Source organism: Strongylocentrotus purpuratus, unplaced genomic scaffold (assembly GCF_000002235.5).
Source record: "Strongylocentrotus purpuratus isolate Spur 01 unplaced genomic scaffold, Spur_5.0 spur5_contig_816, whole genome shotgun sequence".
Classification (NCBI taxonomy): domain Eukaryota; kingdom Metazoa; phylum Echinodermata; class Echinoidea; order Camarodonta; family Strongylocentrotidae; genus Strongylocentrotus; species Strongylocentrotus purpuratus.
Window position 1 is genome coordinate 1,011,788 of NW_022145520.1, and position 16,332 is coordinate 1,028,119.

The 16,332-nt window shown below is 37.2% G+C and overlaps 1 protein-coding gene across 1 annotated transcript; it reads right to left on the reverse strand.

Annotated features, from left to right (window-relative positions):
- Positions 1–1,601: 1,601 nt before the first annotated feature.
- On the reverse strand, positions 1,602–8,717 carry LOC115918455. Its single transcript, XM_030979396.1, has 5 exons — positions 8,525–8,717; positions 7,387–7,559; positions 4,258–4,448; positions 2,988–3,115; positions 1,602–2,097 (listed from the first exon to the last, which is right to left on the reverse strand). The coding sequence occupies exons 1-5, from the start codon at positions 8,685–8,687 to the stop codon at positions 1,883–1,885; spliced, it is 870 nt and encodes a 289-aa protein (XP_030835256.1). The 5' UTR covers positions 8,688–8,717; the 3' UTR covers positions 1,602–1,882.
- Between the last annotated feature and the right edge of the window lie 7,615 nt (positions 8,718–16,332).

A 16,332-nucleotide genomic window follows, 5' to 3' on the forward strand; every position in this document is an offset into this window, starting at 1 on the left:
ACTCTATTGGGGAAAACGAGTATGGTAAAACTGGTCACTCAAAGATTGTTACTTTTTTTGAGGCATTTCTTGATCATTTTGAAGTGCGATTTTGTTTAGGGCTTCAATATTACACCATATTACAGACACTGGTAACATGTAGGTTTTATTTAACATTGTTAAACGATCCCTTTAATATTCTAAAATATGGCATGTAAATGATGTGACAGAATAAAAATCGGACAGATTTTCATGCAGCGTGTTTTTGTTGTCCCATATACATATTTCTGTGTATAGTGCTTGTAACTTTATCATGACTGGACCAAATTTCTTATCATTTTAATGATTCCAGAACCTTGCAGTACACACCAATACTTATATGCTAGATGATCAGCCTTTTCTGATCGATTCCACACCGTCTCTTTCACAATGCAATCGCATGACCAGAACTCAACTTTATCTTTAGGTGTCCATCAGGGCAGTATAGAAAACTACTGTCAAAAAATAGCAGATGTCTCTATCCATGTATGTCTATACATTGACTTTGTAATAAATCAAGTCGAAAAGTCATTTGAGTCATTTGACATTGGTTTTTATTTCCTTACTCCAACCTTTTAAGTTCTCCAAGTTGTGTATCTTGGACATCAAGGCACATGCAGTGATAGTGTATAAAAACTTTGTACACAAAAAAGTAGACATATATGTTGCTAAAGGAAGGGAAGACTAGAAAAGCAATATACAGAGGAAGTTGGGGAGAGAGAGGGGGTTAATAGAGAGAGAGAAAGTGTGAGAAAGAGAGAGCGAGAGAGAAAGAGACACAGGGAGGGAGTGGTGGGGAGGGGGTAATAGTTAAGTCTGGGAGAGTGATAAACAAAGGTATTGGATAGAGAGGAGAGGATAATATATAGAGAGAGAAAGAGAGGGGGTAATAGAGAGAGAAAAGGTGGGAGGGAGGATTATTAAGAGTACATATATTACAAAAACAACGGTGGAATATCAGAGCAAGCTAGTTTCCTTAAGTTTGAATTATGTAATGTATGCATGAAAATACATGAAAATTAATGATCATAACATGGAAACTTCAGATAAAATGCTTGATATGAATTCAAATAAATACATGTTCCTTAAACATGTTCTTATTTCAGCATTAATTTATAATTGATAGCAAGGTCAGACAATATCGGTGATAATAGTTTCTGGAATACAATAATCAGGCAAATCAACGCAGTGACCACCCATCCTATCCTCAAATCAATACACACATAAATGCTACACAAAACTCAAAGTGTGCTCCTTTTTATCATAGATGGCGCAATTGCAATGTGCAAAAACTACATGGAAACTATGGATAGAGTCTTATATTATAGCACCAATGGTCGTACATTCAACAGTGCTTATTTTCCTATGGTGTGAGGTTAATTTTTTAAGAAGTATGATAAGCAAAGGTGGGCATGATCACTATCATCTTGGGGGACTCGAGCAAAAAAAAATGATAAAGAAGACAACTTTTCTTCATTTTCGTTACTCCAACACATAATATGATAATATCCGGCGGAGACAATTGCTCCGAGCTTTATTTATTTATACAAGATTTGTGATCGGATATATGGCATATAATTTAGGATTAATGTTGAACCACAGTAGAAGTTACACAGTGAACGTAAGGAATTATTAATTAATTACCATACTTTGAGGGGAAATGTAATATTCTCTAATTTGTAAGATGAACAGTTTACGTACGCGTTGCTACACATTTTCATCAAATATGATTCGAAATAATTGGTTGATTGATGCCTTTCAAACTAAATGTTGCATAAGTAGAAACAGGAGATGTACGTAACAAATTAACAAAACAAAATTAAACAAACAAAATGTAGGCCTACATATTTCGGATACAATGAAATTATTTTGCGTAGACGAAATAGTAGGATCCGTTCCACGTGTATTTGTTCGCCTGCCAGGACCCCATGTGCGTCATGGCACCGTTTGACGAAGACCTTGGACCAAAGTAGACAGACTCGATCAGGACCTGGTCCGAAGCCTCATCGGGTCTTGGAACTTCACCCCATCCACATTTGTGTGATGTGCCGCGTATGTTACGACACGTTATCCGATTACCTTAGAAATACAAACAAACAACAACAAATCATGAAGACAAAAAATAAACCACAGACAACAACAAAACATTATTGACTCGCCTTTTCTATTTTCGTTCTTTCTTTTGTCGTCATAATTTGTAGTACTATACTGCCTAAAATATTAAGTGGAAATTCTTAAAATCATAGTAAAATTATTAACGAGGATTGTAAACACCCATGCAAATATTATAAATAATAATGAGGAGAAAAAGTTGGGGCTAGGGGGCGATTGCCATCCCCCCCCTTGAAAATTCAGGGGCCTTAATTACTCTACGGATCAAAGATTAATCAACATTGTAATTGATAACAGATGGGTATGGGAGAGGGGTGTACGTAGTTCCTTCTTTTTACTTTCCATCACCACCCCACCCCCTCTAACAAACACCACACACACCCATGTACACCCACCCCCCCCCCTCTCTCTCTCTCTCTCTCTCTCTCTCTCTCTCTCTCTCTCTCTCTCTATATATATATATATATATATCTCTCTCCTATTTTTCCTTTTCTTTCACCATTTTGATTATTAAAGGGCACATAATGTTCCCAAGCCCCCCGATTAATATGCTTTCTTTTTACCCAAGTTTCATCCCCTCCCCATACCCTCCTCTCTCTCTCTCTCTCTCTCTCTCTCTCTATTTCTATTCTCTCTCTCTCCTCTCCTCTCCTCTCTCTCCTCACTCCTCTCTCCCTCCCTCCTCTCTCTCTCTCTCTCTCTATCTCTCTCTCTCCCTCCTCTCTATTAATCTCTCTCTCTCTTTCTCCTTTCCTCTCCCATTCTTTCTTCTTTTTTTCATTTTATTTGGGGGCAAGTGCCCTTGTGCCCCCCCCCCCCCCGGAGCTACTCCACTGTATACACAAGGGATAACATACCTCCAGGTAGAAACTGAAGCTTGGTGAAGTTCTCTCCAAACCCATCGATGTAGAAGGCAGCTCGGTTGAACCAGGGGAGGACACGGGCCTTGACACGGGATGGATTCGTGCTGTCGTCCGCCTGCATGCTGCGTGGATAGCAAAGATGTGACATTCAAGTTCAAGTTCAAATTTATTGATCATGCAAAATTACATGGCATACAAATCATTTTCCGGCTGTTTCTTAACTTTATATAATAGGAATAAATGCAACACACAATTGAACATGAGTACAAAATGGTATAGGCTTTGGTATATAAAAACAAAATTACACATTAGAGGGGGTGTAAAAGGATTTTTCTTTCCTCTTCTCTTCTTTCCCCTTCTCCCTGTCTCTGTCTGCCTTTTCCTCTCTCTCATTCTCCTCCACATCTTTTCTCTCTCATTCTCCCTCTTTCTCCCCTTCTTACTTCTCTTCTCTCCTTATCTTTTCTCACAATCCTCACTCACCTTCCCTCTCTGATTATTTCTCATTTCTTTAACAATTTTTTTTGTTATTTCATAATCGTATAATTTTGTGTGTAGGTGTATCTTTCCTGCTCTATTTTTTGTTCTCTTTCATTTTCTTTGGCTTTCCGTCTTTGTTTCTTTTGACCAATTAATAACTACCGAGCACTATGAATAATTCCTAGTTGAATGGAAAATCGCCATACAAATTTATACAAAACCAGGGTAGAATGCGGGCGTTCAGGTTTATGCTGTCATTCGCCTGAAGGCTGACGGGAAGTATATGTATCGCAAAGATGAAAATGATCTCTCTAAAAACAGAGTCATATATTTTTCGTATAAACCATCTCCCCCCCCCCCCCCTCTCTCTCTCTCTCTCTCTCTCTCTCTCTCTCTCTCCATTTCTCTCTCTCTCTCTCTCTCTCTCGCTATCTCTATCTCTCTCTCTCTCTCTCAGTTTTTTCTCTCCTTTTATTTTCTCACTCTTTCTCTTTTTCCCCCATGCTTTAACTTTTTTGTTCTCATTTTCTTTTAATTATTTCAATATTTTATTTCATTTCATTCTCTTCTTTAAAAACACCATTCAAATACTAGATCGATTGGTATATCAAAAAATAACTGAATATATAGAAACTATATACATCTTTATATTGGAAACTAACTACCGCATTATGCATAATTACATCCCGATGCCCCCCCCCCCATTTCTCTCTCTCTCTCTCTCTCTCTCTGTTCCATTGTATTTTATTTTATTTCCATCAATTTGCATGAAGAAATATTTTACCTGAATGTGACGTCTGTATGTATCTTGAATGTATTGTACTTCATGTCGATCATTTCCTTGAGCTCTGCGGGCTGCATGACCTGGAGCCGTACTTCAATCATGTCTTCGTCAACGAAGTTCCACACGTTCTGTTTCTCCGCCTGACCGTAGCGGGCCCATCCACCTCCAAACAAATCCATCTCACAGAAAACCTGGTCGAGATATGAAGAGGAACTTAATTATATCGATATGGGGAAAGTGGACCTAATCTCAGCTAACAGTCCAGTTTGTAAAGCGCAAATCGCATTAGAGGTGTCGTAGTCGAGTTGATTATAAGCACTTGAATGGAAATGCAAAGGTCGTGGGTTTGCTCCCCGACACGGCACTAATGTCCTTTGGCAAGGCATTAATCTACTTTTGCCACTCCATACCCAGGAGAGAAATGGAAACCTGGTAGGATGACGAAAGCATTTGTGATAGTAACTGCCATATGCTCTCACGGTAATTTTTCGGTAGGAATACTCCCCAGGGAGTGGAAATGGTGCACAATATGCGTGAATGAATCCGGTGACTGGGGTAATATAGGATTTTCTGGCCAAATTCGCGAGTTTGTCATTTAAATTAATTTGTCTTGCGTTCAAATTCGACGGTTTTAGTGCTGTCAGATATATTTTGGGTTTATATTAATTTTTCTAGATTTCAAATCTATGAAGTTTTCATTAGAAACTCTGTAAGTTTCATTCAAATTAATGAATAGTGTGCTTTTTTCACTTTTTGGTCATTCGATTTGGCGCAACACGATTTCTGACATCGCGAAGGTGTAATTTTAGCATTCGAATTCATTTGTAGCATTCAAATTAGCAATTTGTGCACTTAAATTGATGGTCAATATACATTTCTCGTTTATTACACACTTTTTATAGCTCATTCTCTTTCTTTCAACATTGTTTCTTCCATGTGTATTTCATCATATTCTATTTTATTGCATTTATACAATTTATATACTCTTAGATTTATCTGATATTCATCATCCTTTAATTTTAATTGTTAAGAAAAAAAAAGGACTTACATCATTCTACGGACTTGATGGTCTCAATATTTTTGTAAATTTTCATGTAAGGAAGTTGTCGTCTTGTGTTTCATCATAAATTTATCACAATTTCATTATGGAGGAAGGGTACAATATTGTGACTGGGATGGGTATTTTTGTATCCCCACTTTTCCGGGGTATATGAACATGTCCGTGCAGAAATGCCATATCCCTTGATTTCGCCCCTTCTTTGCCAAAATGTCTGACTACACCCATATGCATTGTCCTCAAAATTAATAAATGGAATAACAGAAAAGACCCTAATGGCAAATCATGCATTTAATTGCATTTTTAAAGCTTTAAACGTGTGTTGCATTTCTTCCCCCTAACATTCCTAACTTGAATGAACATAATTCAAATACGAATGACAGGTGTTAATTTGAATGATAAAAATGACGCCTCGACAAGTGACGATTAATTTGAATACTAGTTGAGCAGTTTCTAAATTAAATGACAGATCTATGAAACCCTTCGACCAAAATTTTAAATTGAATACCAAAACGGTAAAATTGAATGATAATTGGCATGGCAAAGCCGATCTGCGTTAACTTCAATGCAAAGTAAATGAATTCGAATGACATACTCGCGAATTTTGCCGGGAAATCCTACATATAATAATATCTGTAAAGCGCTTAGAGACGGTATATCGTATAAAGCACTTTATAAATCCGGATTTATTATTATGACAGAGCCTATCTATGAGCTTCGCAAGGACTTTTGATACTTATTACGTCAGCTTTAAACTTCGGCAACCACACATGTAGCGCTCAGAGCATATAAGGAATAAAATCTAACCAGGTACCCACTTCCTGGTTCGAGAATTTTCAATGGCTTGACACGGACAAATTAATGGGATATAATTGATTGATGGTTGGTGATGATTCTGTTACATGTGTCCTATACGATATGATTTCTCTCTTGACCCTCGTTTCATCCAAAAATGATAAGCTCTTGGTAGGACCATTAACTAATGACAGTTTACTGAAGCAGTATAGCCCTATTAACATGAATATATATATATATTATTAAAGGCGTCATTAGGGGGAAATTTGGAGTGAAAAAAAATGATTCATTAAGTAGACATTGTCATTAGGAGGACAATTTGGTGTCCTCTTAAACGTTGTTTACGTTTTATTTTTCATAGAAGGCCCATTTTTGTTTAATAAGCCATTAAGTAGACATTAGGGTTAGGGTTAGGCTTAGGGTTAGGCTTAGGGTTAGGCTTAGGGTTAGGGTTAGGGTTAGGATTGGGTTAGGGTTAGGGTTGATGTCCACTTAATGTACTATGTAGGGTTATATATTTTATTATATTTGTCATATTTTATTTCACTTTACTTTAATAATTTACTTTTTATGTTATTGCATTTGTATTGTATTTTGTTTTATCTTTAATATATTTTGTTTATACTTTACTATGATTTAGTTCATTTCATTTCAGTTGATTTAATTCCATTCTATTTTAATTTCATTTACTTTCATTCTAGTCCATTCCATTTCAGTTCATGCCATTTCATTACATTCCATCCATCCATTCCATTCCATTTCAGTTCGTGCCATTTCATTCCATTCCATTTCAGTTCATGCCATTTCATTACATTCCATCCATCCATTTCATTTCATTTCAGTTCATTCCATTCCATTTCAGTTCATGCCATTTCATTACATTCCATCCATCCATTTCATTTCATTTCATTTCATGTCATTTCATTTCATGTCATTTCATTTCATTCCATTCCATTCCATTATATTTCATTTCATTCCATTTCATTTCATTTCATGCCATTTCATTACCTTCCATCCATCCATTCCATTCCATTTCAGTTCATGCCATTTCATTCCATTCTATTTCAGCTCATGCCATTTCATTCATTTCATTTCATGTCATTTCATTTCATTCCATTCCAATCCATTATGTTTCATTTCATTCCATTCCATTTCATTTCATGCCATTTCATTACCTTCCATCCATCCATCCATTCTATTTCGTTTCATTCCATTTAATTTCATTCCTTCCGTTCAAACAATACCAATTCATTCCATTCCATTTCATTTTAAATCACCTCTGTGAAGTATCCATTGTCTAAGCAGTAAACCCCAGATGGTTTGTTACACGACAGTTTGAGTTGGTTACAAGAGAGCGCTGGTTTGATGGATGTACCTAAATCGTCACAGTACTGGTGAAGACTGGTGGTGGGTTGTGACTGGGCTGTGCTCAAAGTCATAGCTGGAAAACCTACCGAGTGAAGATAAAAAAAAAATATACACTTTTTTGTTAATTGTAGTGTGATGCAAAGAAGCGTGCGGGTACCTACAGTTCCACCAAGGGGAGAGGACAGATGTATCTGGCCCGAACCATAGTCATCTATACACATAGTTTTGTCCAACCCGGTTCGAGTTGGACACAATATGGCAACTACTGCTGCCTTTGTTGTGCAAGCACATAACAAAATAATATACGCCATGTTGTGAAACCAAGTTGGCCAAACTCTGTGTATAAATGTCTCTGGCCCGAACTGTGGAGTGTGGATCACATCGTTCGCGGTTTGAGTCTCGCCGCAGCACTATTACAATGTCATTTGGCAAGACATTAATCTACATTCGCCGCTCTCCACCCAGGTGATTTAGATGGGTACCCGGTAGAAAGATTTCCTCGAATGTCAGAGCGCCTTCTGCTCAGGGTAGCTCGTCCAATGCCTGGGTAATGATATTACAGCGCTTAGAAACAAAAGTATTAAGCGCTATTGTAGATGTTACTATTCTTCTTTTTTGTATAATCATCGAGACAGCTTTCGGGTTAGAAAAGGTCAACACCTACATGGAATTGTAGTGAAAGTGCTTTTTCGTCACCCAAATAATGGTAGAGTCTACCATTATTTGGGTGACGAAGATGTATGAAGATGTAATTTTTATATCTTATCTAAATAAGATATAAAAATTACATCTTCATACTCGGGAACCTCGCTTCCTGAGTGACGGAGTACTCGAGGGTGGGGTGAGAGGGGGCTGCAGCCCCACCTCGCATATCTATGGTATAAACTTTAAAAAAAAAAAAATCCACCCCTTTATATTCTGATCTGTTACATGTGCTCATTTATTTTTTCTCTAATTCCATCCCTCTCATTCTCTCTCTCTCTCTCTCTCTCCCACCCCCTCTTTCTCTCTCTCTCTCTCTCTCTCTCTCTCTCTACTATAGCCTACCTTTCATCAAGTTGTGGACACCTAGTGCCTCTGCCTCTGAACAGGTCTCTCCATCGTCAGCTAGAGCCACACTGATGGCGGCCAGCGCCAGCTTCTTGAGTTTGTTACTCGATCTCTCGAGGTCGGACACCCTGGACTCCAATGTGGCCATCTTCTCCTGCATCTCAGCAACTACGACTTTGTCCTCAACTTCTATGTGGGATAAATCAAGAGAAAAATATGGTCAGGCGTTGTGGCGTGCGCCTGTAATCCAGCTAGCTATGGATGTTAGAAACTGATTCAGCCGAGGACGCAGGTTCGAAACTGAGTCAGGTCTTTCGGATGGTGACGTTTAAAGGTCGGCACCCAGACGTAAACAATCATATCTGATTGATACACGTCTGTAAAAACACACACGCACACACACACACGCGCGCACACTAACAATCACACACATATGCACACACACTGTCCTTGCAAAGACAGTTGCCCATTCCTAAGTGACTGTGCTTTTGTATTGGGGGTGTGATTTTGTTGATGTTATTGTTGATTTTGATTTTTTTTTTCTCTCAACAAAGAAAATCGAATACATTAATTGGACAATTAAGATACAAAATTGAGTAAAATTTAAATGATAAGATTCAATAAAAATATACTAATAATCAAAAATAATAGCTTATATTTGATACTTTAATGAAAGCACAGGAGGTCCTACTTCTACAATGAATTCGTATAACATTTGCTTTAGTATAGACAAAAAAGACTTCTGTTATTATGAGGGGAAAAAAAGATCGAACCTAAATCGTAACAGAAATGACAATTACAGAAATAGAATAAAATTAGATGAGAGATGTATGGTTCCCTCCCCTTATAGCTTGTCTCACAAACTCCCCTTGTCCACCACCCCCTCCCCTTAAACAAAGTATTAAAAAATATTATACCTCACACAAATACACACACACATTATAAATTGAAAATATAGTTCAACACAACGATGGTGGATAAATATTTTATAAAAACGCAATAAATATGACCTCAGAACACGTTGTTAGTTGTTTTTTTTAATTCAAAATTGTAATCATCGTCATTGATCTCATTCTGGCATCTCCATTTTAATTTTCTCATGTGTGTATTAACTGCAGCTAGATCTTGAATTGTTTGATAGATAGAGTAGATATCGAAACCTGCCGTTCGTAACCGACAAGTGGCCACATTCATGTACAATTGAAAGAATCGAGCAATGTCAAAGAATTAATTGATCATCGCTCTATGAATAATTATTTCACATTTTAACATACCTACATTAGTATGCTTCACGAATGAACATTTGGTAGGTATCTTGAATGTCCGCTTTGATTAATTATCTCCCCATTTCTTTCTCCCTGTTTAATACTGATAAAATGTTAAGTCAAAGGCCAAGATTATATTCATATTTTCTTTTTGCAAGAAAAAGAGAGAGAGAGAGAGAGAGAGAGAGAGAGAGATATATTGATTTACAATTCTCATGTGAAAACATGACCTGCATCCTTTTCAATGTAATTAAATTCGCTGCCATTATCCAGAATCTGAATATGGTGAATCCACTTAATACACCAACGCTGTTAACCGCATCCATTATTCTAACCATAGACCATATGTCCATACAGCTGATTGAGCAAATATGGAAAGGTTCTAAATGAAATTTGAATTAAAAAAAAAAATCAAATTTACCATGCACTAAGAGGCTTCAGGTGAAATTATGAATTCTCTGTGATTGGCTTAGCGCTAGTTTTTAAAGGGATCAGTCACTAAGATCTATCACTTTACAGGTGCCTAGAAAAGAGTGCATGGTACATTTGATTTATAGCCTTCACCAAGAAATGAAAACCTATAAAACGAAAACTGTAGAGAAATACAACAGAAATCAGGTATCAATTCACACCTTTGTCCAAAATACACATGAACACACACACCCACACACACACACACACACGCACACATACAATCTTAAAATGACCTTCGTGATACTGTTTTTAGATTATTTTTTTCTCAATATTTATTTCTTCTCACCGTATGTTCCATTTTAAATGAAATAAATAACCTTGTTCTTTAACGGTACAACAATTTATCAAAAAGACGATTTATCAGTCTGCTTAAATTTTGAGGCGGGAGGTTTTGGACAGATATGTTTCCGTATTAAAGTTGGCCAAATTCTCTACCAAAATTTCGAAAGGAGTTTATTTTATTAGATGGCGACATCCAGGCGCGTACGCAGGATTTTTTCAAGGGGGGGGTTTTAACATTTATAAATCGGTCCGAAAATTTCGCAACGACTCAGCCAGCCGCTGAATAAGCGGGGGGGGGGGGGGGGGGGGGGGGGGGGGGGGGGGGGGGGGGGGGGGGGGGGGAAGAGGACACTTTTTTTTTTTTTTTTGGTCTCGAAATTTGGAAATTTGACATTTTGCTCCGTTGGGGGGGGGGTAAGGTCACCTTTTTTAGGTCGGCCATGGGAATAATTTTTTTTTTTTTTTTTTTTTTTTAATAATTAAAAAAAAAAAAAAAAAAAAAAAAAAAAATCCAAAAGGGGGGGGTTTTAGGTTTTTTTTAGGGGGGTTTACACACAAAAAATTTCCAAAGGGGAGGGTTTAACCCCCCAACCCCCCCCCCCCCCTGCGTACGCGCCTGGCGACATCATCCGAAGTCTAGACGGTCAAGCGACATAGGGATTACGTTGCACAAGTAACTGACAAAGCAACCGGTCAGTTTCATATGAAGAAGCTTATTGCAATAACCATCAACAACAAAAAAGGTGTGCCGGAGGGTAGAGGGGAGCACGACATACATGCATGAAAAACATCAAATATCATCCTACATGTAGGCCTACATCAATCATGGAGAGCCCTTCTAAATCATTTTAAAAAAAAATAATTTGTGATTGATTGATTGGTTGCCTTCATATTCATATTCCATGCAAAATTAACAAAGCATAATACAATTTGCGAAGTATAAATTTCTCTCCCCCCCCCCCTCTCTCTCTATCTCTCTCTCTCTTTCTTTTTCTCTTCCCCTCTCTCTCTTTCTCTCTCTCTCTCTTTCTCTCCCAACTTTTTCAAATTCTTAAGTAATTCAAACACATCATCTCAGACACGTTGAAAGTAAATAATACAAAATGACTATCATTAAACGTTATGTGTGTTACGATTTACGAACAATTGGAGAAGAAAAATATTTAAAAAACAAGGGGAAAAGAGATGAATTTATCAAATCTGAATTCAGTTTTTTTAGTACTGTATGTTGCCGCCAAACGGGTTTTCTCTTCTTTTGTAAAATTACATCTGATATTTTCATCAAAAAAATTGTTTTCCTTTGTTCAATAAAAAATATTGAGATGAACAACTGATTGCAAATGGACTTTCCCATTCAAATTAACAAATCGTTGCAATGAGCCAATTTTTGGGTCAATAAAGTTTTCTGTTTCTTTCTTTGTCGGCAGCTAAATAGTGCATTAAATTTGGGAATGGTAATTGAACAGGAAATGATAATGCTATGGTGTAAATTATGATAGCAAATTGTGTTTTGGCGGTTAATAATAAGAGCATGAAATTGGTATACCCGCTAAATGCACGTGCCTGGATAGGTGCAGAACGTGAGGCTATTGTGGTGTAATTATATGGGTTAAAAAACACCTTTGCAAAAAGATTCCCCCATTCAAATGAATAAATTCCTGCAATAGTCAATTTTTAGTTCATAAAAGGTTTCTATGTCAATCAATGTCGTCAGTTAACAAAATGTAACATTACAACTCACATTTCCATCAAGTAGTTTGTTTCTTTGTTTGATCAAACAAATATTGAGATAAACATTGTTTGCAAATGGATTCGCCTTTCTCAACTTGAATAAATTGCTGACATGAGCCAAATTATTGTAATTCTCAATTGACAGCTAGTGAGTGCATGACATTAGGGAGCCATGTTTCAAAGTAAATAGGGTACTTCAAGCACCTGAAAAGGGTACCTATATAAGAAGGGGGCAATTTATTACACAGGAAAAGGGTCAATTATAAAAATAAGGGGGCTCCTATCAGATTAGTATAGGGGCACTCATTTGAAGTTTAAAAGGGCACTTTTCCAGCAGTGGGCACTTTGGGGATACTTTTTATCACGTTTTCCCATACTCAGAAGGACCCATATACACTGTCGCTCATATACACTGTAGTTGGATTTTTTTTTTACCCCAATTTATGGAATTATTTTGACAATTATTTATTCCTAATAGATCTAGATAATAGAATACATTCTCAGATTTTATTGAATAATAATTTGCCAGTGTTTGTTTTGCGTAACTGCTAAAGCATGTGTATGCTACTATGCTTATCAACTAGAGGACCTACGCCCTTAAATCATAAAGGACAGTAATGAGGATTAATGCCGAACAAAAGGGCACTAATATGGTACATCGACACGGTGTTGATCCTGGGGCCTCACAGTTACGAGGCCATTGTTTGGTCACTGAACCATGACTGTACGCAGCGGGGGCTAGGGTAGGGGGCAGTTCCCACAAATAAAAAAACACAAAGAAAATTCAATAAATTTTCAATAATTCATTGAATTTCCCCCGGTCCCCAACAGAAAAAAATCTTCTGTGTGCCCATGCCTCGAGCCATAATGCATGGTCGTACAGAGGATTTTGTAATGTTGGGGACCAGGGTGAAATGCAATGGATAATTGAAAATTTATTGCAGTTTTTTTTTTTTTTTTAATTTGTGGTAACTTTGTGGTCCCTTTACCGGACATTTTGGGAACACGCATGCGGTCCCTCCAACCCCTGAGTGGGTTCCTCGTAGTTGGCAGGAGCGTTTCAGACGTGCCCGATTCGACCCATATTTACAACAGTAGGGTAAAACGAGGGCAATTATTTTAGACATTGTACGATTTTTTTGTTGCTTTCCTACATTTCCTAGGCAAGTAATCGCATTGTACTTAAATCATGTTTATCTGATACAGACTATTTTCATGTTCCCTATTTACGTTTGAGTTGCGAGGTGCCTGGATGTGGGACTTCGCTCGTATTGTTAGATGTAACGCCATTGATGTTATGTTGTTATTATGTTTTATAATTTGTATAGTTGTGTACATTGTTTGTAACACACCTGTACCAGTGAGCAACGAATTTCCATTTGTATGGACAATAAATCAATCAATTCAATGCAATACTAGGTTTACATCAAACATTATCTACCTAATCTGTTTGGAAGATGTCATTTAGTTCCAGCCTTGAACTTTCAGTGTAAGTTCGGTATGATCCTGTTGAATATCTTTGCCACGTCTTTACAAAATCTCAAGATTGCCTTTATATTTGCCGTGAACTCTCCCAGAGCTGTGTCTCTGGTAGCCTCCGGGGATACCAGAATTAGAGAATTTTAGCTCCTTCTATTCTGAATAGAATAACAACAACACCTGAATAATATTATCCCGGGTTTATATAGCGCTTACAACATCGACAATAGTCTTGTTTAAAGATCGTGTTAAGAGCTAGTCGGGGTAATTATGGCGAAGTAGGTGTAAAAGTCGGAGTAGTGTCCGTCTGAAACGATGATCGTGTTAGCTACGCCTACCTTTACCCCCGACCTATTCTTGAGGGAAAGTAGAGAGCAAATGGGAGGGGGGGGGGGGTCGCAAGATACATCACATCGTTGCCAATTTGTGTTTGATTGATCGCAACTTCAGAAATTCATAACTATCTTGATATTTTATCAGAAAAAGCTCAAACTTTCAATGAGATGTTCCTATCATTTTTCTGCTTCTTACGAATAACGAATGCACCACTCTTAAATCATATTAAGTCCCGACAATCCCCAGGATAAATACATGTACTCTTCTTCTAAACTTTTTCAGACGAGGAGTTATTATTTTCTTTCTTCTTCTTATACATTTTTTTTTTAAGTCAGGGTTTGGGCTGTTTAACATCAATTCAATTTTAAAATGTGCACTACGGTTTGTAGATTCCGGAAGGTGTTTTTTAAAATATATTTTCAAAATATTTAAACGTCCTTTAACAAAACTTTATTCTACATTTGCCACGCTTGACCCAGGTGAGGTAAATAGATACCTGAAAAAGCCCTGCAATGGCAGTCATGCCGTGTAAAGGTGTCGTGGTCTATTGGAAACGTGTCTGTACTTTCATGGTTCGCGGTACGAGTCCCACTGCGGCACTAATGTCCTTTGCCAAGCCTGACATTAATCTACATTTGCCACACTCGACCCAGGTAAGGTAAATGGGTACCTGGCGGGAATGAATTCATTGAAATGCCTAAACGTTGTGATGACAGCAGTTCGAGAAAAAAAGGGCGGGATAATAACATTGGAGCGATGCAAGTGACAGCGCTCACTCACGAGACCGACACTAGACTGTCAATAGAAAGACCGAAAAAAAAGTAGTTGTCGGTCGCTTTAGTTTGACAGTGTAAGCTAGGGTATATGGCCGGGCTTTCACTTCTAAATCCCAACTTGGCCACCCAATATTCAAATGCGCATCTTCTTTTTTTATCTTCATATATCAAATTGAAATCCAACTACCACTTACATCTTTGAATCTTGATGTACACCCCTTTTTTTTCTTTTCTTTTTTCCCCCTCTCTCTCTCTCTTTCCCCTTTTACCAATATTGTTTTCCTCCATACTTGTATTATCATGTATCCATTGAGGGTAGTCATGCTATCAAACTTTGCTTACTTTGTCAGCCCTCCTGCTTGATTTTTTCGATAAATTACAGCAAGCCTTACTTTATTCTACATATACTCTTTTGTCATGTGTAAAATTTGCAATGATTCGTTAAATTTTGTTTGTTATATATTTGTAAAACTGCAAAAAAAAAAAAAAAATCAAACAGAAATAGATCAATCAAATCAATCAAAATTCAAATCAAAATCATGGTGTAGAAAAATTCCATCATTTCATACCCCAGTTATACAAACGAGACAAAAGAAGAAGAAAGAAAGAAAAAGGAAAAAAAAAAGATCATCGGTCGGTTTTGTTTGGCGGTGAAAACTACGGTAACGCGTCAGCCCTTCACTTCAAACGTCACGGTCGAAAGAGCACATTATTTATATAAGAACCTGGATCAAATCGCTTTCATCACTGATCAGGCTAGCTGTGTTCCTGTGAGCAAAGGAGGTAAGACTTCTAATCTTATTAACTCATCAATAATTATTTTGACTCTGTTTTTCTTTTAAATATTTTAAAACGATGTGTATATTTACAAAATGTTACATACACAGTTAATGGTGTTTATCATACAGGTTTGATTCAAACTAAAATCAACTTCTTATTTGTTTTTAGAAATGCTTTGTAAATGTTGATGTCAGGTTTGTCAACTTAAGTACATTTACACACTTTCTATGCGTTGTTTATAGTTTGTATATTTGTGTTGCATAAATGACCCCAACCGAGTGCTGCAGCCCCCATTCTAATAGTCTTCTTTTCCTTCTTCAGTTTTTGCTGCTGTCTTTTTTTTCTTCTCCTTCTTCTTTTCTTTCTTCTTGTCCTTCTTCTGCTTCTTCTTCTTCTTCCTCTTCTTCTTCTTCTTCTTCTTCTTCTTCTTCTTCTTCTTCTTCTTCTTCTTCTTTTTCTTCTTTTTTGTATCATTAATGTTGTTATTGTTGATGTTGTTGGTGTTGATGTTGTTTGTGTTGATGCTGTTCTTTATATTGTTCATCAAGTTGTTGTTGTTGAGGTAGAGGGGCGGCAAAGCGTCTGCCTAAGTGGGAGCCAACAAACCAGGGCACATCCCGGAAAGAAAGGTGCACCTACCTACAGAGAGAAATCTCAAAGCGAAAATATACAATTTTTTAGA

Excerpts from the sequence above, each read along its gene's own strand:
- LOC115918455 (XM_030979396.1), bottom strand. The coding sequence starts at position 8,687 with ATGCAGGAGAAGATGGCCACATTGGAGTCCAGGGTGTCCGACCTCGAG. Across the intron at positions 7,560-8,524 it reads TGTCCACAACTTGATGAAAG|GTTTTCCAGCTATGACTTTG; the intron begins GTAGGCTATAGT and ends TTCACTCGGTAG. Across the intron at positions 2,098-2,987 it reads GCTTCAGTTTCTACCTGGAG|GTAATCGGATAACGTGTCGT; the intron begins GTATGTTATCCC and ends TGTATTTCTAAG.